The sequence below is a fragment of the Petaurus breviceps genome, unplaced genomic scaffold, assembly GCF_028583685.1.
Source record: "Petaurus breviceps papuanus isolate PSGF00001 unplaced genomic scaffold, PetGlider_PUasm1.0 189, whole genome shotgun sequence".
Taxonomy (NCBI): domain Eukaryota; kingdom Metazoa; phylum Chordata; class Mammalia; order Diprotodontia; family Petauridae; genus Petaurus; species Petaurus breviceps.
Window position 1 is genome coordinate 1,683,913 of NW_027185809.1, and position 24,216 is coordinate 1,708,128.

The window sequence follows — 24,216 nt, forward strand, 5'->3', positions numbered from 1 at the left end:
GTGTGGTATAGTAGAAACAGAGTTGGTCTTAAAGCCAAGAACACCATTTGAATAGGTCTTAGAGTACATTCATTTAGCTCACTAGGCAGAGTTGTTTTCAAAATACCACGGTCATCTTACTTAGGATACAAAGTTGAAAAGAACTTTGGAAATCATTGAATATGATGTTCTTATTTTATAAACAAGGAAAGTAAGGCCCAGAGAAGGAAACTAGCACCTACTATGTGCCAGACACTGTGATAAGCACTTTATAGCTATTATCTCATTTGATTCTCACAATGACCCTGGAAGGTAGATTCTATTATAATCCCCATTTTAGAGTAGGGGAAACTGAAGCAAGCAGTAGGTAAATAACTTGCTGAAGGTCACCCATCTAGTACGTCTGAGGCAGGATTTCAACTCAGATCTTTCTTACTGGGAGTTTCTTATTCCAATGAAATCCTACAGAATTGCAAAGTAGATTACAGATTTAGAGATGGAAGTAAATTGGGAGCTCATCTAGCCCAACCCATTTATTTTGTTGTTTAGTCATTTTCCAGTGGTGTCTGAGTCTTCATGACCACATTTGGAGTTTTCTTGGAAAAGATACTGGAGTGGTTTACCATTTCCTTCTCCGCCTCATTTGACAGATGAGGAAACTGAGGCAAACAGGGTGAAGTGACTTGCCCAAGTTCACACAGCCAGTATCTGAGGTCAGATTTGAACTCATGAAATGGGTCTTCCTGACTCCAGGCCAGGAATTTTACCTACTAAGCTACCTATCTGAATTCCATAGAAGTAAAGCGTATCCATAGTCACATAGATAATAAACAACAGAGTGAAGATTCAAATCAGGTCTCCTGATTCTAGAGTCAACTAGATTCATTCTCAACTGTAGCAGACTGCCTTCAGAAGGTATCTTAAAGATTTTCCAGTTCAAAATTCTCATTAAAAGATAAAAAAAATGATATGATAGAGAAGTGACCTGTCCAAGGACACACAGCAAAGTAAGTAGCAGAATAGGTACCAGAACCCAGGTCTCCTGACTCCCACCCCAGGATTCTATCCTTGACACTCCTGCCTCCTTACTGTCCTTAAGTACTCCCTCCCTTAATATTTTGTTTCTCTTGACCAGATTATTTTAATTCGTTGATATTATCTCACAAATGATATTCTCCAATCTTTTAGCATCTTTTTCTCCTGTAGACCGACCTTAGCCAAGATCTCTGCCACCTGCTCCAGTTGGATCACTCGGAAACTGGCAGAATCCCAGTGCTTTTATATGTTTCTTGTTCCTTATTTTCTCAATCCAGATAATCCAGGTATCGCTCCAAATTATTATATAAACACCCTTTGAAACATGAGGGTATCTAATGGTGGTGCCCGCAATTAACAGCAGGGAATCGCAGAATTGGTACCGAATTGGGAGGGAATTCATCAGATCACCTAGTTCACCCCTTTATTTCACATGAGGAAACTAAGGCCTAGAGAGGGGAAGTAACACACGGGTACCATGGGACGCAGATTCCATCTCACTCTAAATCTGGAATGTTTTTCCACTGGATCATGCAGCCTTCCTAAAATGTATCGACCAACACTACCAAGATTCCTACTCAACTGATGGGCATGGCCAAGACCTAAATTTGCTGTTCAGTCAGCTTAGCAGCTCTACAATGTTATATTCTTTGAACATGAATATCTCACTGAAACTTACGGTCCATACAACTCCTACATAAATATATTTCATTACTTGGTACATGGAACACCCCACTGTACCTTTCATTTATGCCCTTCATTATACCCTTTCACATATTCTTCTTCAGATATTTCATTTCTAAACTTCATTTTGTTCTTCTAGCAGATGCATTTCTTCCATACTTTCCCATTGCATATAAGGTATGCACACAGAATTGGAAGGAACCTTAGGTCATTCAGTCCAAACTCTTTTCCAATTCACTCATACTTCCATTTAGCAAGCATTTTCCACCTTTTAACAACTCTCTTTTTAAACATAAACTGGAAAAACAACAAACAAGAACATTCAATAAACAAGCAAAGAAAAATGGTTGTATTTGACATTGTGAACTTCTACTATGTACAATTTTTTTAAAATGTATATTAAATTTAACATGATGGTAACAAAATTGCCCTACTGTCTGTGTCCCCTTCTGAATTTCCTTTGGCTCTCTTCTGCATATTCTTTAACATTTCCATTGATGTTTATCCACTTTTCTCCCTCCCTCCTTTCACCGTCCCCCATCACTTTGCTATACCCACTAACTTCTCTACCCCCATCTCTACCCATACCCCTGAGCAATAGATCTCTCTTTGAACAAATTAGCATCGTCGAGCAAAATGAATCTACATATTGGCCATGTCGGAAGAAATATGTATCACTGTGCACCTGTATTCCGTCACCTCTATGCTAAGAGGCAGGAAGCATGCTTCATTGTGAGTATTCTGAATTCACAACTGATTGGTTATTACATTGATCAGGATTCTTGTCCTTAGAAATTGTTTTCCTCTACATTATTGCCGTCTTGATATAAATTGTTTTCCTGGTTCTGCTCACCTCGCTCCATGTCAGTTCACAGGAACTTCAGATTTCTTTGAATCCATTCCTTTTATCGTTTTATATGGTACAATAATATTATATGATGTCAATATATCATAATTTATTCACCCAATCCCTGACTGATTGGCACCCCTCCCTTTTGCTACAACACAAAGGGCTACTATAAATATTTAGTAAATGAGTCTCCTCTCCCTTTCTTTGACTTCTTTGGATTTATCCCTAGTCAGTAGGGGTGTCTATTTCCAAATTGCTTTCCACGGTGTTTTGACCAATTCCTAGCTCCACTAAAAGCACATTAGTATATCAAGTATTTATTAATAACCTACTGTCTTCTGGGCTAGGCACTGGGATACAAAGATAAAAATGAAATATGAAATAGTTCCCGCCCTTCTTAAATTCTAATGAGAGCAAAAAATAGGGACACCAAAGGAAATACGAAAGATAAGCAGAATTAATATGGGGGGTTACTAACTAGGGAGTTTAGGAAAGGAGAATGGGTGCTGGAAGATGAATCATACCAATGCAAGAACTTCTCCTTTACGTAAGAAATTTTTGCATTGGTTCAATTCATATCGCATTTATTAAGCCCCTGCCACGTGTTGGGCACTGTTCTAGACAAAAATGAGACAATTCCTGCCCTCAAGGAACTTGTATTCTAATAGGGGGTGATACCATGTGTAAGAAAGTGATGGCTGGAGAAAAGAGTTTGGTCTGGGGAGTCACAGGAATATTGAGTGGAACCATGGGGTAATTAATAACCTCTTTCCAGAAGCAATGCTAGCTTTGTTCTGATTACCATTGCTGAAGAAACTAGTGGAAAGAGGTTGAGAGGAGGGAATATACATGCAGGACAGGCGGAAAGATGTTCTGGGTGGATGGATGTGAAGGATGGTCTCAGGCTGGTCAGATATTGAGGGTTATGTGAGCATCCCTGACAGATGGTCATCATCCTGTTCCGTTCTGTTCCATTGTTGGACAACTCCACTTAAAAGGCTCTCCCTTCAGCTGAACTTTTCCTCCCTATACCTCTCACTCATGGCCCTCAGTTTTGCTCTCTAGGATCACATGAAGACTAAATATCCTTCCATATATCAGTCCTTGAAATATGTGAAGAAAACTATTATGCCTGCCCCTCGCTTTCTCTTTTTTAGGTTTAAATGTTCCTAGTTCCTCCAAGTCCCCCTTATGTGAGGGGGTTTACAGTCTCATACTCTCTTGGCTGTTACCCTCTTTGAGAGGCTCCACTTGTTCATTTCTCTCTTAAAACATGGTACCCAATACTCCCAAAGTGGTCTGACTAAAGTAGAGCACAGCAGCAATAGTACCTCCCATATTCTAGACACATACTTTATTCCTGCAGCCTTGAATTATGTTCCTTTTTATGTCAAAAAGCTAAAATTTATATAGTATTTTAATGTCCCCAGATTTCAGTAGACTCTCGTGGCTAGCCGTTCACATAATTTTCTCTAGATGTCTCGTTGTACCTGCCTACTTAACACAGTTGTCACATTTTCCCATTTTCAGGCATTATTCTCCCCAAATGTCCTTTTCTGTAAATGGTCCTAACCATTTTCTGTACTAGGATTAAAAAAACCTGGGTTCTAGACCTGATTCCAGCACTAACCAGCTGCTGACCTTGGCATATTACTCAGATCATAGATTATAGAAAGAATTGTAGGTATAGCCTAATTTAACCCCCTCATTTTATCAATGAGGAAATTGAGGCCCAGGGAGGACCTGCTCAAGACCCCAAAAGATTTAAATGGCAAAGCTGGGATTCAAACTAAGGTCCTCTGAGCCTAAATCTAGCATTCTTTGGACCTTGGTGTGCTGATAAAAATTTAACAATCAGCTCCCCAAAATATATGCAAGACACCCTTTTAAGTTTAATCAGCATTACTAGCATTTTGTCCATCATTCCCTCAAGTCTAGGAAATCAACAAAACAATAAATTAAACGCTGGTTTGTAGCATATTTCAATTTCTAAGGTGTAAACGCTTACACTGAAAATGTCCTTTAAGGTGAAGAGGCTAGATATTCTCATAGGACCACAGAATCAAGAACAGAAAGGGACCTCAGAAGCCATCTAGTCTAATTCCCTCATTGTACAGAGGAGGAAACCGAGGTCCAGAGAAGTTAACTGATTTGACTTTATTGTTCAGTTTTTCAGTCGTGTTCAACTTTTTGGGGTTTTCTTGGTAAAGATACTGGAATGGTTTGCCATTTTCTTCTCCAGCTCATTTTACATTTCCTCATGTGAGGAAACTAAGGCAAACAGAGTTAAGTGACTTGTCCAGGGTCACCCAGCTGGTAAGACTGGATTTGAACACTTGGCCTTCCTAACTCCAGGTCTGGCACTTTATCCACTGCATCACTTAGCTGCCCAATTGACTTGACTAAAGCCACACAGATACTAAGTGGCAGGGTCAGAATTCAAAGCCAGCTTCTCTCACTCTAAATCTATCATTCTATCAGTTTTCAACTCTTGATCTGGTCAAACAGGACATTGTTAATACAGCTCCCTGAATAGGCCCTTCAAGTCATTTTTTGCCATTTCCTATTTCACTATAACTTTCTATACCTATATGCAGTTCATGATGTCACTGAATCATTCATCTCTTTCCTTAGAACACAGTATCAGAAATTCAAACTTCTCATTTTATAGATTATCTAGTTCAAACTCATCTTGTGGATGAGACAGAAAAGTCCTGGGAAGAGAGACAGACAGACAGAGACAGAGAGAGAGACAGAGACAGACAAAGTTTAGAAGAGATACATTCTCTTCTCCTCAAGGAGCTTAAGGAGGTTGCATGGATTCACCTTGACTGGTGCACCTCAATCAGTCAGCCTGCATGTGAATACAGCCTTGGTGTCTCTCCCTCATGTGTGAGCCCCCTGAAATCTACCCCTGGGTTCAAGGCCCATTTTGGGCAAGCATCCACCCCTAAAAAGCCCCACTAATGTTTCTTTTAAACACTCCAGAGGACACTAGTTGAAAGCAAAAAGCATTAAACAGCACAGAAAATAAGTGACATGGAAAATACACCATACCCAACCAAAGGGTAGGTTTTCCCATCGTTGAAGGAAGAACACCTGGGCTAGGGCAATTCATGCGCTTCAGGCTGCATCTCCCTTGGAACCACTCTCTGGCCCAGAAGCAGCTCGCTTCCCCAATGGCCAGCAATGTCACGTGGCCAGTGCGGCAATGTCATCAAGGCCTGAGCTGCTCTCTCCCTTGCTGCAAATTGCTGGAGTGCTCAGTTGAAATATTCTTTTTGCTATTGCGACATCTACTGGTAGCTTTGCTGAGTTTTCTAAGGATTCTTCACCAAATTGGAGCTTCTATGTGGCCTTGTCCTGTGAGGGCAACAGTCTCAGCTATTTAAGTTTATCACCTAGGGTCTATCAGTTCTTTTGTGACTCAGACCCCCACAGTTCGCCAGCTATGTAGCCACCCAGCCATTTAGAGAAACCCTGGAAAGTTAAGCCTGTCTTTTTAACTGCTTTTCTTCTGCCTAAGCTGCTATTCTTTGAATTAAGTCTAATATCTCAGGGTGAGAAAATTCCTTTTATGCCCCTGTCACTCACTTGAGCCCATACAGTCAGTGCACCTTTGTCCTGCTCTCTGACCAGCAGTGAAATCACTGCTCTCCCCACAAAGACATCAGTGGATATAGGATCTCATCAACAGGGGCATTCTCTCCAGAAGTATAGACAGTTACCCACCAATACTCGTTCAATAAACGGAACCTTGTCTAGTCCTCTCATAAATCTTTTATAGAGAATTTGTCCAACATACCAGAGGTATTTTCTCTAGGTTATCATATCATGGAGACCATTGCTGAGGCAAAGTGCAAAGAGCTCTGGGATCAATGCGATTGGGTTCAGATCCCTTCTCTGGCACTTCCTGTGTGACCATGGGCAACCCACAGGGGTCCAAGTTTCCTTATCTGTAAAGTCTTAATTAGGGTTGATCTAGATGACTTGATGTCTCTTCCAACGCTAGACCCATGTTCTCATCTCTCACTCTATTTTCTAATCATAAGTGACCTGGATGAATTTTATGACTTTTTTTTCCCTTTTTTGGAGGGCAATTGGGGTTAAGTGACTTACCCAAAGTCACACGACTGGTAAGTGTGTCAAGTGTCTGAGGCCAGATTTGAACTCAGGTCCTCCTGACTCCAGGGCCAGTGTTTTATTCACTGTGCCATTTAGACGCCCCTTTTATGATGTTTTTAGCACACTAATAGTCATTAGTAACAGGTTGCAGCCTGTTCACACCCACCATCTTCTTTTCCATTGTTCTTTGGGTCACTTGCCTCAGTTATGGACCTAAATGTTGACCTTATGTGTTAATAGGTCGATAAACATTTTTTAAATGCCTACTATGTGTCAGGTATTATACTAAGTTCTGGGGATATGCAAAGAAACATAAGACAGGCCTTGCTCTCAAGGAGTTCACAATCTAATGGGAAGGACAACAAGCAAATAAGCTACATACAGAATAATTGGGAAACGAAAGAGGGAAGGCGCGATAGGTAAAAGGCTTCCAGAAGAAAATGGAATTTTAGTTGGGATTGAATTGTCGTTGCTCATCCTTCCTTCTCAAAGAAGACCAATGACATCAGGAAGGTGATGTTTTGATTTACAAGTGAATTGGATTTAAGTGAGGCAGAGTTATGCAAAGTCATAAGCCCCACTCTCTTCTCCAGAGTGATTGGAATCTAGTGGCAAGACTCAGGATGACAGGCAATGGCCCCAGATGCGGTGAAAGACCTTGACCTTTTTAAGCTTAGACCTTAGTCTTTCCCAGGTCTCAGTTTGTCTGAGGCAACACCCATTTAGTAATTAAAGGCTAGGTAAAACCTGAGGCAAAAGATGGCCTAGTTTGCCTGCACAAATGTATCGGTCTGGGAGGGGAAGACCCTCAGATTTCCATCCAGAACAGAAACAGTTGCTATTTACCCTCACTCTGAGCCATCAAAACCCAAATAATGAGCATCGGAGTTTTGGACTGAGAATTATTAGTGGCCAATCAGTGAGAGCCAGAGTGATTTGGGTTCAAAGGCATAGTCAGATAGCTCCATTTGAACTCCAATGGGCTTTATGAGTTCTTGAAATATAGCTCTGGAGGTGGAATTTAAAGAAAGCCAAGGAAAGTGGTAGGTGGAGCTTAGGAGGGAGAGCATTCCAGGCATGAGGAAATAGTAAAAGAAAATGCCTGGGCTGCAAGATGGATTGTCTTGTTCGTGGACCAGCAAAGGAAGACTGTGTCCCCGGATCACAGTAGGGGGGTGGAGTAACGTGTAAGGCAAGGAGAAAAGATGGTGGTGGGATGGCTCAGTGGGAGACGACTTGACAATTCAAGATCCTCATTCTGCTTTTGGCCTTGATGCTCTGAATCACTTGAGAGATCTGGTTTCAGTAAGCTGGGGACACTTGGAAATCTTCTCTAAAATCTTATGATCCAACTCATAGTGAACAGGAGACCTCAGAAAGAGCTGCCTCTGTGGGAGGGCAGTCTGGACGCTGTGGTGATGATGTGGTGGGAAAGCAAAGACTAAGAGGGATCAGGAACAGTAGTGACCGTCCTGTTTTCCTTGGATTGGGGGAGGTGGTGGTGATAAATGAGATGGTTGCAGAGAGTTGTTATAAAATGTTTAACAACCGAGCCAAAAGTACACAGGACAAGAGTTTAAATTTAATCTGCATTTAAAACATTTTCTCCATCAACTTTCTTAAGTCTGCCAGGGGTGGGAAACCTTCAGCCCTAAGGCCACACATGGCCTTCTAAATCCTTAAGTTGCAGCCTTTTGACTAAATCCAAATTTATTTGGATTTAAGGATTTAGAAGGCCACAAGTTTTCCACCCCTGGCAGACAATCAGCAAAGTAATAAATCAAGCTGTAATTTTTAGCTTTTACTGGATTCTGAGGTGTAGATACTCACAAAGAAAATTTAACAATGGGCTAGCTGAAACAGCTGGCTCCAGCATGCCCCTGGATGGCTGTGTGTGACTGCCCAGTGATGTGATGCATGCTTTGTAGTATACCTTCTTTGGGACCCAAACACTCAGGGAATTAGTGACTCTGGTTGAAACAATTCAGGTGACTCTGAACACCACTTGACTGACTAGTCCCAGGCACAGGGCATAAAGGAAAGATGAAGGCACAGGCTAGTTCCTTCTTGGTCTTAGTACATATTCTTACATAACAGAGCTAGGACTTGATTCCAAAATTCTACACATCACTTTTAGATATGTCTGTTTGGGGAAGAAGAGGGGAGGTCTGTACTAGACCACATCAGAAGTTGGCTGGGCTCTCTGTTTATCCTGTAATGTCTTAAGGGATTTGATCTTTTTGAAGGGTAGGAGGCCTTCCATGGAGGATGCTTTTGGAAGCTCTTGACCCATCTAGTAAGGTCCACTTGTTAATGGGGACTCTTGAATTTGGGATTTGGAGATAGGGGTTGATGAGTGAGAAATACCAAAAACCAATGAGTGACAGCAAGAGCCAATGGAATCAAACTTTTGACTTTCATGCCCTTTTGTACTCATTGAAAAGAACAAACCAGTTCCTCTGAGTCTGTTGTTTAATAAAGGGGCTGGGGGAAGAGAAGTGAGTATGTTCTTCAGACCAAGACACTGTACCATTGGGAGCACAGTCCCTAGAAATCCTATGATGACAGTATCAAGGTAGGATGATCTTTATTCTCTGGCTTACAGAAATGATAGATACCATTAGATGATTCCCAAATTATTCCAAACTGAACTAAAAATAATGTGGTGTTGAATAGTATTTAAAATCAGTGGGCTACCAGTTAAGAGTTTAGAACTTTTCTTTATAAAGTATTGTAGTCCATCACTGTCCATTGTAATAGGATTTGACCTGTGAAAGGAGATTTGGTTAATGAATTAACAACAGAAGAGTGAGACCAGAGTTAGGGAGCAGGGCATGTTAGCTCCTGAGAGTGGTATCTGGAAGGGTGCCATTCATATGCCACTGTCTTCGGGAAAGCCCAACATTCATTTTCTCCATAAACTGGATGTTCTTGTCCTTTTTGTGTATGTCATGGATCTGCAGTCTGCAGAAGCCTATGGCCCCTTTCTCAGAATATTGTTGCAGATTCCTATATTCACAATCAAAAGGAATATTAAATTTCAATTAGAGGTTGGTGAAAACAAAGATGTCATTTTTTCCCATCTCAGTTCGCTGACCCCCTGAAATCTTTGTGATTTAATCAAGTTTCTCTCCAGGGGTGGGGAACCTGTGGTCTTTTGACTGAGTCCAAGTTTTACAAAATTTCTCCAAGGGAGAATGATGGCATGTAGGGTTGTAACATCATAGTATCAGGTGGCGCAGCTGCCAGCCTCGTGGACTACTGTAGTATGGTGTAAAAACTTAGGGGTGTATATATGGTGGGGGAGGGAGAGAAGTACCAGCATTCAGAAACATAATTGGGAGACCAAGGATGTGGCCTAGAGAGAGGCTCTCTGGAAATGGAAAAGGATAGGGGTTCAAGAAAGGTTTGTGGTGGAAATATTCCTGGCCCAACAATTTAAAAAATTTTTTTTTCAATGAACAGAAATCATTTTTTTCCCTGCTCCTTCTCCCTAAACATACCTAAAGCCTTTATTTTTATAAGAGAAATAAAACTGGTCCTATAAACCAGGAGAAAAGAGAAAATCCTGGGGTGTTATAGGGGATTTTAATCACTTCCCCATGTAATGGTGACTAAATAGAGCTTGTATTACTTTTCTCCTTCCCTGCCTCTATTTACTGGCACCAAATGCTTGGTTAGGGAAGGGGAAGGATGGGCAGCAAGCTTCCTTGGCAGGTCTTTGTGGATGAAAGAAAGACTAATACTAACAGTAAGCTAGCGTTTACATAATACTTTAGGGTTTGCAAAACACATTACAAACGTCATCACGCTGAATCTTCACAGCAGCCCTGGAAGATTGTGCTATTATGAATATCTCCGTTTTACAGCCAATGGAACTGAGGCAGAGTGTCCGTGAGCTGTCCAGGGTCACATAGCTAGTAAATGTCTAAAGCAGGATTTTGACTCGGGTTTTCCTGACTCTAAGTCCAGCTATGTTCTGTAGCTGACTAGAGTGATAATGGGGGCCAGGGACAGAAAGAGCTAGACAATGTTAAGTCAGGGTGAGCTGGTAGATTTGGGGGAATTGGACTGGAGTCTTTTTGGTTCTGAGGTAAAGGTAACGATCCAGAAGATGAGATCTCTCCATGTTAATTACTGACTTGCATGAAGCATAGATGACCTATATCATTTGCAGGTGCCATAGAGGTGGGTGGGATAGCTAATGAAATGGAAGATGGTTCATACCACATGGGGCCTCTGAGGTCACTTCCAGCTCTGAAATTCTGTCATTGACTCCTTGAAGTAGTATTACAACCCCAAATTAAGCCTAACCGTTCCCAATTGGAACAAATGGAGGCTATAGATGAAAGGCTATGGCTAGGAAAGGCTAGGAACGAAAGTTTCTTGGGTGTGGGTGTCATGGGTAATGTCCATATTATGGATGAGATAAGCTTGCCAAAGCTTATTAGTAAAAGCCACAGCTTTGAGCCTAAGGGTCAATTATCTGATTCCCTTCCCCCAAGAAACTTCCTTTGGTTACCAAGTGGAAGCCAGAAGTGTGTGTTCCATCCCCATCCCCTCCTCCTGAAAATCACTGAAAAAGTGATTGTTTTCCACATAGAATATTCAACGGTAAAAAACCAGGACGAATGGACATACATCTTGGGGAAAGGCAAGCATGAACATAGGAATTCCTCCAGCTACTAGTGGCTCCTTCTCTAAAAATGATCTTGTGTTTGTGTACACTTTTACATGTTGTCTCTCCCTACAGAATGCAATCTCCTTGAGAACAGGGTGAAAGCCTTGGTATTGGAAATCTACAGTGCCTAGCACATAGGAATTTAATAAATATCTGTTGATTGATATAAAGTGCAGAATCAGGAGCTGGGCTTCTTTCATTAAAAAGCTGTAGTTAAGTGGAGATGAATGGGGTGGGGGGAACAAACTTTACCAGTGTGGTTTTTAGAAGACCAAATCCTCCTCATCAAGGAGGGGAAGGAAGGTTAGTGGACAGCCTGGGAGATTCAGGGTGAATGCTCTCTATGGATCTGTTAGTTTCACAGGTGACTGAAAACTGAAGAAGGCAGAAAAAGATTTTAGGCTTATAGATTGAGAGCTGAAAGGAACCTTACAGGTTGTCTATGTAGCCTACCACCACCTCTCCTCCTTTTATAAAGGGGGAAACAGAGGCTTGGCAGAGCCAGGGGTTCAAACCCAGACCTTCCACATGCAGATTCAGCGTCCCACAAATGTATTACGCTGTCTTCCTTAGAAAAGGAGTTAAAAGATGTTGGCAGCAAAGACTTAATTCTTTGGTAATGACTCTGACTTCTAGCCATAAGGGTCATAGTGCAGTGGGGGAGGAGAATTGGCAAGAGGAGACACATAAGAAATGGAGAACCTGGAGGTGGTGATCATGTTGACATGGCTCTTAGGGATGACTGAGCAGGAGAGGATGTATAGCCTTCCTCCCAACCCCCAGGCTGGGAGTAAATCTGTTATCCAGAGAGTGACCCAGCTTCTTGCTACTTGAACGCTAAATGATTTTCAGGTCTGTAGGCTATGTGCAGAGTGTATGTTTCCAAATGTGAGTTATAAGGAGATTCCTCAAATATAACCCTACTACACCAGGACTGTTTTCATTGACTCGCCAGCACACATTGCCATCTTGTGGCTACATCTTCGTTTTCTTGCTGGTGCATTGCAGAAATGAAGAGAGAAGCAGGGCAGAATCCCAGGGCTCCAAGGTCATACACAGTTGGGAAATTTCAAGCCATCCCAGAAAGACGGACTTTCTAGGAAATAGAAGGGCCCAAGAGACAAAGAATGCAGACACTGAGATTTATTCTTTTTTTTTATTTTAAAAAGTGACCAAACCCCTTTGTTCAATACACAAATCACCCAAACCACTGCAGAGAGAACTCTGGAGTGCTGTCTGTATTCAGCCTTCAGTCTATAACCATGACTCCAGAGAAAAGTGTAGTCTGAAAGTCGGAGCATCTCACCATTTAGATAAGGAGGGAGCCTGTTAACCTGCCACCCCCCCCCCCAACCCAACTTGGAATACACATCCTTCTTCCAGTCAGTCTCTCCTGGGAGGCCAGAGGCACTTTTGGTTTAAATCAGCATCTTTCCCATTCTAATCAATCTGTGTCACAGCTCCATCCCTCTCAAGTTATTCCACCCAGGTCTAAGAGCCCACTTTTGACCACCCTAACAGGCTGTGCTGTGTCTTTAATCTAAGGTGAAAGATGGTACACGGAGTCCCTTCAATCCAAAGTGGCTTGGGCTCTACAAGCAAACCCTGTGGTAAACCTTTAAGCCAAATGTTCTTCATCTGGGACCCATGGATAGACTTCAGGGAGTCTGTGAACTTGGATGGGGGAACAATCACATTTTTATTTTCACTAACCTCTAACTGAAACTTAGCATTTCCTTTAGTTATCTTTTGAAAGCATTATTCTGAGAAGAGGTCTGTACCTTTTACCATGTTACCCAAGGGTCTCACGGCACAAAAAGGTTTGCTGTTCAGTTGTTTCAGTCACGTCTGACTCTGTGACTCCATTTGGGATTTTCTTGGCAAGGACACTGACGTGGTGTGCCATTTCTTTTCTAGCTCATTTTACAGATGGAGAAACTAAGAACCCCCCTGTTCTAAGTCCCTCTATCTGGACAGTGGCTAGATTTGATCAGTGTGGACACCAGAAGACCAGGGGGGATAAAGGGAGGGCTAGTAAACAAATTGGCTAATTCACACTGAAGCAAGACCTAGTTTGAGTATTTCTTACCCATAAATTAAATGCAGCAAAAACCCCTGACCCAAGAAAGGGGAAGCCAAGCTTTGCATGCTTCTCTTGGGCTAGAAGAGAAAGATGGTAATGAAACACGTCAAAGGCAAGTGTCCCACCCTGTGTAGCACTCCCCTATGATGCTGTCTTCACCTCTATATTTCTCGGAGGGTCAGGAAAGATCTAGTGGGAGAACAGGGGCTAGAATGTGAATTAACTTTATGTGAGGGTAGGCTTTCCTGTTCCCTAAATCCTACTAAGCCCTTTGAACCAGTTTCCTTATTGTCTACCTCATGGCTCTGTTTTCAAGATTGAATGAGATTGTATGAAAAATATTTTTCAAAAAAATTTTTTGTCAGTCCTATAATAATTTTATTGGTATTGGGGAATTCCCTGGGAAGAAACTCCTTCTACCAATGCATATTTTTAATTTGCTACACAACTTATAGGTGACTAGATGGCACAGTAGATAAACCAGAGGGACTCATCTTCATGAGTTCAGATCGGGTCTTGGGCGCTTACTAGCTGTGTGACACTGGGCAAGTCACTTAACCCTGTTTGCTTCAGTTCCTCATCTATAAAGTGAGCTGAAGAAGGAAATGTCAAATCACTCCAATATCTCTGCCAAGAAAACATCCAAAAATGGTGTCACAGAGAGATGGACACAATTGAAAAAATGACTTAATAAATGCGACTTATGGTTTTGGAGAGTCTTCTGGGGGCACTAATAGTCTAAGTGATTTGCACACGGTCACACATGGACTTGTCAAGTCAGGACTTGAACCCTACACCACGCTACCTTTGGCCAATTATACAGCATTCATAAGTATAGACTGTTATTATTATTGGTAATTGTGTAGAGGTGATTCTGGGTTGGCACAGGTTATGCTAAAGGAGTTCAAAGTCTGAAAGTTTTTCTCAAGGTGGAAAGACTTTGACCGTAGGCTTAGAGATGAACTATGTCTTCCATCCCAAACTCAGCTTAATTAAATACACAGAGACTCATCATCAGAGGGTTGGCTACCAGGTAATTAATTATTTTGGTCACAGCAACTCAAGACAGAGTCATTGCCATCTGCATCAGAAGAGATAAAACCACATTCATGGAATCCCAGATCTCCTAAAGAAGTTCAGATAAACCTGTAAATTAGGCAGTTCCTGAAAGGATGGCTGGCTGAAGTCATTCATTAATTCTTCACTTTCGCGTGGGACAACACTACATTCAGAGTGAGTATGGATCTAAAATTTCCTAGATTGACACTCATTTTAGAAGACCACGCCAATGGACTGAGATTATTAATACATTGATGACGAAGGGTTTCCTTAGTTTGTAGATACTGGAGTAGGTCTCACAATTCCTTATGCTTTCCTCTTGGTGATAACATAGAATCTTACACTGGCTATTAACCCCCTTGCAAGAAAATTCACTGTAGGTGACTAAGGCTACAAGAGCAGAGGCAGTTACTTTCTGCTTTGACCAATAACCACTTTTCCCATGTGTCCATTCTCCAAAACTAGGAAGAGGAGGGAGTCGACCCTTAAATCCCATCCCTGGCATGAAATGCTGCTGTCACCAGTACTCTCCCATCTCATGCACTGGAAGCCTACCCCATACATACATAAATTTCTATCACTATTTCCAGTTCCCTGAACCACAAGATGTATCAGTCCTGGAGAAAGCTAGCATGTTCTTTCTTTCTTTTCTCTCCGTCTCCCTCTCTCCCTCTCCCCCCTCTCTTTATCCCTACCCCTCCAATCAATTCAACTCTTCTTCAGTCCCAATTGGCTAAAAAACTGTTCTTACAGAAATATACATAAAGCCTACATAACACCCCCCCACCAATTAGGAAGCCCTAAATCTCCCTCCCAGAGATTCTAGAATGCCAACGAACTAGATTACAGTAAATTTATTTCCCAGAGAAAGGAGGGAATGTTTTCACCCAGGTGACTGCTAGGCACCTTTACCCTCCATAACCTGATAAAGATTTTAGGGTCCTCTTCCCACCCTGTGTTCCAAGTTGGAACCCAAACACCCTTTGAAGGAGGAAACACTAATAGCCCAAGGAGCTTGCTCCAACAGCTACCAGTTTAGGTACTGTTTCCATCGGGGTAGTAAAGACACCTTCTTCCTCCGGTAAGGTAATCAGCAATCCCACCAGGGCTACTACAATTGAAATGGTAAGACTCACGTCTCCATATACATTATTGAGGAGAATTAAGGAATAAAATAAAGAGGGAGGGTCAGTTTCCAAGCAGAATGAGGATAGATTTTGAATTATTTGCTTCCCCCAAGCCTTTAGTGGAGTGAAGGAAAGAAAACATCAACTCTGAAACTTGTACAAAAGAACTATACAATTCACATATATATTTATATACAGTATATAAATCTCTTTCTTCTCAAGGCTGAACAAACTTCAACAAAACAAAACTCTAAAAGTTGTCAGTAGCTGATTCAAAAAAAGAGAAAAGTTGCTTTTTTTTCCTCTTCTCTTCTCCCACGGTGGTATTCAATAACAGTGTTTAAAAAAAAAATCAGGACCCAAAACAAAACAACACACACACACACAAATGAGAGAATGATTTAAAAGTGCAAACATTTTGGGCACCTCTCCTGTTAGGCGGGATGTGACTGGTCAGGGTCAAAGGTCTCTGATGATCCATTCTCTCTGCACGAACTCCCCACCTGCCCTTCTGCTCTTAAACCAGCTGTCCTACTGGAAATATGTATAGGTAAGTACAGAAAGAAGAAAATACAAACAAAAAGCAAATGAAGCTTCAAATAAGGTGGTGGTTGTTGGGGGGAGGGGGAGATTGTGGGGGAGAGCTAAGTCAAGAATCACCTTTAACCTAGGCTCACAAATAAACACAATTTATTAGCTCACCCTGCCTCTGGAGGAATCACTTTGCAGATTAGAATGAGGGACTTCAGTGCTTTCTCTGCTTATTCCTTCCCCTGGGAAAATGTTTGCCATCTGATAGGCACAAGGTGGTTGTGCATGAGCCCTAAACTCAACTGTGTTGAACTGCTTATACTCTCTTAGATCAGGTAGGAATAAAAGCATTAGCCTACAGCTTCCTTTGCAGCCTTTCATTGAGAAGTGAGAGAGCTCGAATAAGTTTCCTGAGAGGATTTTTAAATAGCCAAGGGGAAATGAGCAACGATAGAAAAGGGAGGGAAGGAGGGAAGTGACTTACTGAATGGGTTAATGCTTTGTCTTTTTCCATGAGGAAAGCTGCCCATGCTGCTACCTGCAAGGAACAAGAACACAAAGGTGATTTGTCACCAAAGGAGAGGGAGGGGGCGCTCATTACAACGTCTGGTTTTTTGTTCCCTAATCCCCAAATGTGGGTGTACGAAACATGGAAATTGAGTAGCCATGTTTATTTTCCATGAGTATTCACAGCTCTCGGATGCCTGGTTGAGAAGTATCTTTGGACTGGAGTCAGAAAAAGCTGGGTTGGAATCTGCTGGGACATTCAGGAACTGTAGGAGTCATTGGAGCCTGCTTCATCTGTAAAATGGGAACACTAGCACCTGCCTCTCAAGGTTGTTGTGAGGATTCTTACTTGAAAATGTAGAGGGCTTTTGACTTGAAGAATGGTATGGGGTCTGAGTGTCATTCAGAATGAACTCACAACCCTAGCTAGCATCTTCTGCATGCCTCACCACCCCCATCACCCTTCTAGTCTGCTCAGTGCAAAAATCACTGAGCCTGGAGGGACAAGAGACCTGGCTGGTTCCAGTGCTCCCAATAATCAACTGGGTGGCCTTGAGGCAAATATGATGTTTGATAAGTCATTTCTCTGGGCCTCAGTTTTCTCATCTATATGAGGGGGTTGGATTGGATGATTCCAGGAGTCCTTTCCACCTTTAAAAATCTATGGTAAAGACAGATGGAATGAAGAAAGGATTCTCTCTCTCTCCCTCTTCCCCTCCCTCCTTCTCTCTCTCTCTCTTTCTCCCTCCCCCTCTCTCTCCCCCTCCCTCCTTCCTTCCCTCTCCCTCTTTCTCTTTCCCTCTCTCTCACCTTCCCTCTCCCTCTTCCTCCACATATATACACATATATCTGTCTTTATCTCTAGCTATCTCTTTCAATATCTGTCCATCTCTCTGTCTGTCTTAGACACCCAGAGGAAAAGATACCCTAGGTATAAGGCACATAAAAACCCAAACCAAACATTCTCAGAGGGGGTGGTCCTCTGATCAATACAAGGACGGAGACTTGTATTTCACCTTGGGAAGCTGTTTCACTGTATCGTGAAGGGTTAAGGACTCGAATTCCAAGAAGCCTTAAAGGCGGGCTTTACTTCTAAAGCATCAGTTTGTATGATTTTTTTTTCACCTCCAAAACCTCTGGCTTCCTCTCTCCCCATCTCCTGCTTACCTCCCTACCTACACACTTGTTCTTTCGGAAATCCCCAAAGCAGGACTATATAGTTCCAGGTCAGACTCTACTTCTGTCTGGCATATGGTCCCCAACAGGCCACCAGAGGGCAATATAACCTCCACTTGGGATGCCCATTACAAGGTCTCTGTGTTTCCCAAACTTTGCTGGATTTTTAAAAAGCAGTTGGAGGCAACGGCTCATTCTGCTGTTTTCTTACTTCACCCAGACTTTGCACTATCTTTCTTCCTCTACAATATAGCTACCCACTCCCTGCCCCCCACCTCCCTGTCTCTAGTATCAAGGATTCTGGGCTTATACTTTCTACCTGATAAACTTTCAGAATTGGTGTTTTTTTCAATCACCTATCAGATCACTATAGACATTTTATTTTATGGATTCAACAGCAGTGCTTGCCTGAGGTGGTGATGGTGGGCAGGTGCAGTATTATTAGCAGAAGGGCCTCTGAATTTAATAGCAACAATAAGGTGCTTAGATTCATAGCATAGTAGAAAGAAGAAGGGGGATAGCTAGATGGTGCAGTGGGTACAGTGCTGGGCCTGAAGTCAGGAAGACTCATCTTTCTTAGTTCCAATCTGGCTTCAGACACTAGCTAGCTGTTTGATTTTGGGTAAGTCACTTAATCCTGTTTGCCTCAGTTTCCTCATGTGAAAAATGAGCTGGAGAAGGAAATGGCAAACCTCTCCGGTATATTTACCAAGAAAACACTAAATGGGGTCACAAAGAGTGGGGCATGACTGAAATAAGTCAGTAACAAGATATAAGAAGAGCCTTAGGAATCTAGTCCAGTCCTCTAACTTTACAGATGAGGATACTGAGGTCCAGAAAAGAGAAGGGAAAGCACATGAACACATCTTTTCTGAGGACAAGGATATTTTGCTGATTAGTGACATGATACCCTATGGAAGCCAGTACTCTGTACTGTACAAAATGCTGAGCCCCTGCTACTTGAATGCTTTCTACAAGAGCGTGCAACTGACTTCTCATACCTGGTAGCTAGCTGAGCCCTTATTATCGTTTAGTCTGGTAACCAAAGTTGGATAGTCATCTTAAAGAGAGTGAAGACATTCTCAGGTCATGGGGGTGCCCCACTGTTATTTCCCTCTGAAATGAAGCTATGCTGGATTATAAAAGAAAATCAAGGAAAAGAGAACTAGCAGTACTTGAGACTTGAACAAGCAACCCGAAGAGGCCCAGGCCATCAGGCCACCATGCCCAGTGACCCCACTTATAAGGCGGACAGAAGGAGAACAGCTACTTACCTCCTTCCTTTCTCACTCCCAGGCAACCTTTCAGCTCTTGCAATGAGATGGATTTGTCCTTGTTCAGGTCACAGTAGTCTGTAAAACGCCGGGCACATTTCTTGGGTTTGGCCTTCTTCTTCACATATCTTTTGAAGGGCTTCATCTCCCTCTTGCTGATGTCATTGCTGCCATTGTTATCCAGCTGGCTAAAGTACCAATGTACCACCCGCTCCTCCAGAGTGTGGCTTGGATCTGGCTCGGAGAACCTAGGCCCAAAGGATACCTACCTCACCAACTCAGATACTTTGGAAGATCTCCCAAGAGCAGAGGTCAGATCTGTAGAGCCAATGGCTCACAAGGAGTTGGACTAAATAAGGTTCCTGTCCCATGTCAGACCATTGAGGACATCTAATCCACCCTTCTCCCAGCTTGAATCTAAAGAGTAAAGGATCTGTGCCCTCAAGAACCCACAAAATGAGACAACCTTTAACAAAACAACCCACCCTACTGAGCTAGAATAGGCCAGGAGATTCTTTGTTGAGGCTCCACAGGAAAAGTGGGAAAGTCAGAGACAGAGTAAAGATTACACCTTCCAGAACAGCGAATTTAGCCTTTTTCATGTGATGGGCCCTTTTGGCAGTCTGGTGATGCCTGTGGACCCCTCAGAATAGTATTTTTAAGTACAAAAAATAAAATTCAAAGGATTACAAAGGAAACTAAATATGATGAAATACAGTTATCAAACTATATTTTTTAAAAATTAGTTCACAGACTGTAGGTTAAGGGCCCCTGTTCCAGTTCAGTGCTTATTGCTAGATGTTTATATCTCTGTATATCCATACATGTGTCTATATTCCACAAACAGTGTGTAAGTATCTGAGTGGCTGCTATGTGCCCACTTCTGTGTTGGGTCTTGTGGGGGATACAAATTATAAGATAGAGTCCTTCCCCTCAAAGACCTTGCAATATACTTGAGGAGACACATTTCTAATACATAGGACAAAGTTAAATGCTAACTGTTTTTTTTTAATTTTATATGTTACTGAGGGTGGGGAGGGTTGGGAAGGTAATGAGGCATAGTGGAAAAGCTCAGGGTGAGAAGGTGGATAACCTGAGTCTAGGTCCCCACTCAGCAGCTCAGTGTCTTCCCCTGTGAAGTAGCAACAACTACACTTGTACTGCCTATCACTCAGGGCTATTACAGGGAAAGCATTTTGTACAAATGAAAGTACCATGTAAGTGTGGTTATAGAGTAGTAAAAAGTGTTGAAAATTAGTAAAAGAAACAAAATTTCAGGGAGGGGAGAGATGATCATGGGTTAGAAGAGTGAAAGAAGGCTTTATGGAGGAGTTGGATCCTTGGCTTTCATAGAGCGGCGTACATCCCTATAGCCATGGTGTGAATGTAAAGTCATGAGGCTCATTCATACATGCAGCTTGTGGAAATTATTTATGGCTTGAGAGTCGCCTGACTTAACTTACTAAACTGCAAAAGACAGACAAAATATATCACCCTTAGCACACAATCAACTGAATAGAAGCACTTCATTTAGATGGACAGACTGTGTTGATAATGCCGAGCACAGGGCTTCCACTGAATCAGTTAGGAAAGGGTCTGAGCCTACTCCTCTGACAGAATGGGACAAAGCCCAGTAGCTTCTAATCCCAACTCATTAAATGACTCTAGCATCATCACTTGGTGCAGTGGGCTTGGAGTCAGGAAGACTCTTCATGAGTTCAAATCCAAGATACTTGCTGACTGTGTGACCCTAGGAAAGTCATGTAACCCTGTTTGCCTCAGTTTCCTCATCTGTAAAAGGAACTGGAGAAGGAAGTGACAAACCACTGCAGTATCTTTGCCCAGGTTTCTCACAAAACAATTCAACAACAAGAATCATAGTTTTCTTTGATATTACGGGACTGGTGTTTCCTGAAAAGAAATGTGAGGAGAAGTCATCAACGCTCAACCGACAGCAATTTCGTCTGGAGCACTGGGGCAGGTTACCATGAGTAAACATCTGACTAAGAAGGAGAGAAGGCCTTACCGAGATCTGGCACTCCCCTGGAGCTTCACTATCCAATAAGAATCATAAAATTGAAAAGGGTCACCTCAGCAACGTGGTCTTCCAGTTTCTACTAAGAGATCTTAAGTAATGGAGATACGATTACCTTTCCCCCTCTCTTCCTAATTCCATTTTTGGATGGCTCTATTAAGAAGTTTCTCCTCTATATAACTTCTTACCAATGCTTCTAGTTCTGCCTTCTAGAGCCAAGTGAAAAAAGCTTAGACCTTTTCACATAACAGGACTTAAAATGCATGAAGTCAATGACGTCTTCCCTTCTCTGGGCTAAACAACCCTAGTTCCTTCACTTCATAACCTATCATTTGGTTCTTAACCCTCTGACCATCTTCTCATCCTCCCACAAATGTGTTCTGGTTTGTCAGAATCTTTCTTTAGATGTGGCGCCCCAAACTGAACACAACACTGAACTGAACTGTGATTATCATCCTCACTAGGGCAGTTCCACTGTACATGGGCTTATAGCTTCTCTTTATTTTAGACATTATACTCTTATTAATGAATTAACTTTTTTATGGATTACAGCATTAAATTTATAATCCATGAAGATCCCCAGGCTTTTTTCACCTAAACTGTTGTTTGGTCATTACTCTTCCATTCTGCATTTGTTTTTAATCCAGGTGTAAGACAATACTATTAATTTTTTTATTAGATTCAATCTATAAATTTAACAGGTATCTTTTTGGACCCCAACTTTGTTGTCAAATGTGTTAGCTATCTCTCTCCAGCTTTGAGTTATCTACACATTTGATAAGCAGAGTAGATATCCAAGGCATTAAACTACAAGCCTTCCTCTAGGGATTATTAAACCACAGATAAGGATCAAAACGTGGATGGGTAAATTTGACCTGATGGATCTACAATCCAGGAAGAGTGACTAGAAAAAAATATCCATCTCTTTTCTTTGGTTTGCTCAGATGGCCAACAAAGGGTGGGAACTATGCTAGTGGTTAGCAGCCTCTATCCTGCTCAGAATTTTTTCTATGGCTACCTTTGTCCTGTTCCCATTGAGGCTTTTAACAAATCAGAGGAATGAAAAATAACACTCTACAGAAAGGTTGGGGTATCTTTGCCCTATAATCTATCTCATAACTAAGTATAATTTAAAGAGTCTACTCTGACTAGAATCCAAAAGGGATTAATATTTAAATACTAATAAGACCTCATTAATGCTGTCCTTGGGGGTCCTAAAATTATTCCAATGTGACACCTAGGGGTCTTCTCCGAACAGCCTATATACAATCCTCAAACATGGAAGTGTTTAAGGCCAGACAAAGAGTTTAAAGATTTGGTGAAGGCAGACTTTTGTCTTCAAGGTACACAGTGATCAATTTTTAAGTATTCTACTGCATTTGTTAAAGGGATAAATGGCATTGCTGGTCTCTGGCATCTGACTGTACCAGGTGGGCACTTGAAAATAATTTCTTTTGAGATCTTAGCATGTGTAGCTTCTTGTGGGGGAGAAAGAGAAAGACTGTAGTCTAAATTACAGCTCCAAAAATGACCCAGCCAACTGGCCAAGAATCTCCCTACACACCCAATGAGGAGGAGACACTAAGGAGAAAAGACAGAAAGAGTGGCTGGATGCAAAAAAAAAAAAAAAAGTCTGACACCTACTTACCAGTCAGAAGCATTTCTAAGAAGGAGGGAGGGAAAGGCTGCTAACCCTGAAGCAGTGAGGTTTACTGTCTATCCTTCCCTTGCTAGGGGGAGGTCATGGGATCCCCAGGCAAAATGAAGCTTTTCCTTTAACCTTTAGGATTAGCATAACGTAATGTCTCACCTAGAGGATGGAATAATAAAGCCTCAGTCAGGGGAAGATGGAAAAGAGTGGGTCATCTGACCCACTGGTCCTGCCAAGGAGCCAAAGCTCCCTCCAGCATGTGCCCCCAGGGCTCCGTCCTGTCCAGGTTTCAGCTGCTCAGTCACAGAGGCTTTCCCTACTTTCTCTTAGGGCTATTCCACAGGAATAAGGCAACTCATTTTCTCCCACTTCACATCCATCGCGCTTCCTCTGTACCTCTCCCGTATTCTTAGGAGTTAACCTTTCTCGAACCTTAACCACCTCCTGTCCTCCAATTGAGTCTTGCTTCTGGGTCATATTTGGCTTCACTCAGACTATTTTACTTCGATCACTGCTCCTCCCTCTCCCACCTTCCTTTTCTGCAATTTGCTGGTGAAAGCCCCTGCCCCCACATAAATTCACTAGGGGCCTGCACTCCAATTATGAAACTACCATGACTTCTATCTGCAGGAATTCCAGAGCCAGCCCCTGCTCCAGCCTGTACGCAAGTCACTTCCCTCAGCCTTAGTTTGAATGAGCAACACACACTTAGATGTTTTTCACTGTTTATTAATTAATGCCTTATTAGATCCTTATAAAGCCCCCTTAACAGATGGTACGAAGGCGTGGTGTCCTGTTTGACTAGTCCCCAAAGAGATTAAGACTCACACAGCATGTGGAACTCAAGCATCCCCACCACCATAATCAACAATGCATAATACAATGGCTCTTTACTGTCCCCCTTCTGCCCCCAAGAGCGAATGTAATCCTAGGATAAGGAAAATTACTTCTGAGTGATAAGGCACAAGTTACTGCTGAGAGAAGACAGATTAGAAGCAGGTGTCCTCTCTGCCAAGACTCTTGGCGCTGCAGTGCTGCCAGAAGGAAAGAACTTCATGGGGTAGGGGAAGGGAGGAAATCCAGAGCAGCATGGAAGTATAAAAATGCCCCAAGAAGGTTGGGGAAAGGCAGAATCTGGGGAGAGTTATTGACATACCCCTCTTGCTGCTGGGTCATTATTCAGTCTCATCCAACGTTTGGTGACACCATTTGGGGTTTTCTTGGTAAAGATACTGGAGTGGTTTGCCATTTTCTTCCCCAGCTCATCTTAGAGATGAGAGAACTGAGGAAAACAGGGTTAAATGACTTGCCCAGGGTCACCCAGCTAGTAAGGGTCTGAGGCTGGATTTGAACTCAGGAAGATGAGTTTTCCTGACTCCAGATCCAGCCTCTATCCACTACACCACCTAGTTGCCCTGT

The 24,216-nt window shown here is 42.3% G+C and overlaps 1 protein-coding gene across 5 annotated transcripts in view; it reads right to left on the bottom strand.

The window, feature by feature from the left end:
* Positions 1-12,520: 12,520 nt before the first annotated feature.
* SMOC1 (SPARC related modular calcium binding 1) overlaps positions 12,521-24,216 on the bottom strand; it is a 226,191-nt gene continuing 214,495 nt past the window's right edge. For 3 of the 5 annotated variants that reach the window (XM_069091792.1, XM_069091790.1, XM_069091788.1), the window contains 3 exons: positions 19,112-19,359; positions 16,639-16,692; positions 12,521-16,157 (listed from right to left, as the gene is read on the bottom strand). In XM_069091792.1, coding sequence (XP_068947893.1) covers positions 16,141-16,157; positions 16,639-16,692; positions 19,112-19,359 — 319 coding nt within the window. In that variant the 3' untranslated portion in view covers positions 12,521-16,140. Of the gene's footprint in view, positions 16,158-16,638; positions 16,693-19,103; positions 19,360-24,216 lie in introns of those variants that run through there. The other 2 variants (XM_069091789.1, XM_069091791.1) reach the window with 2 other exon arrangements.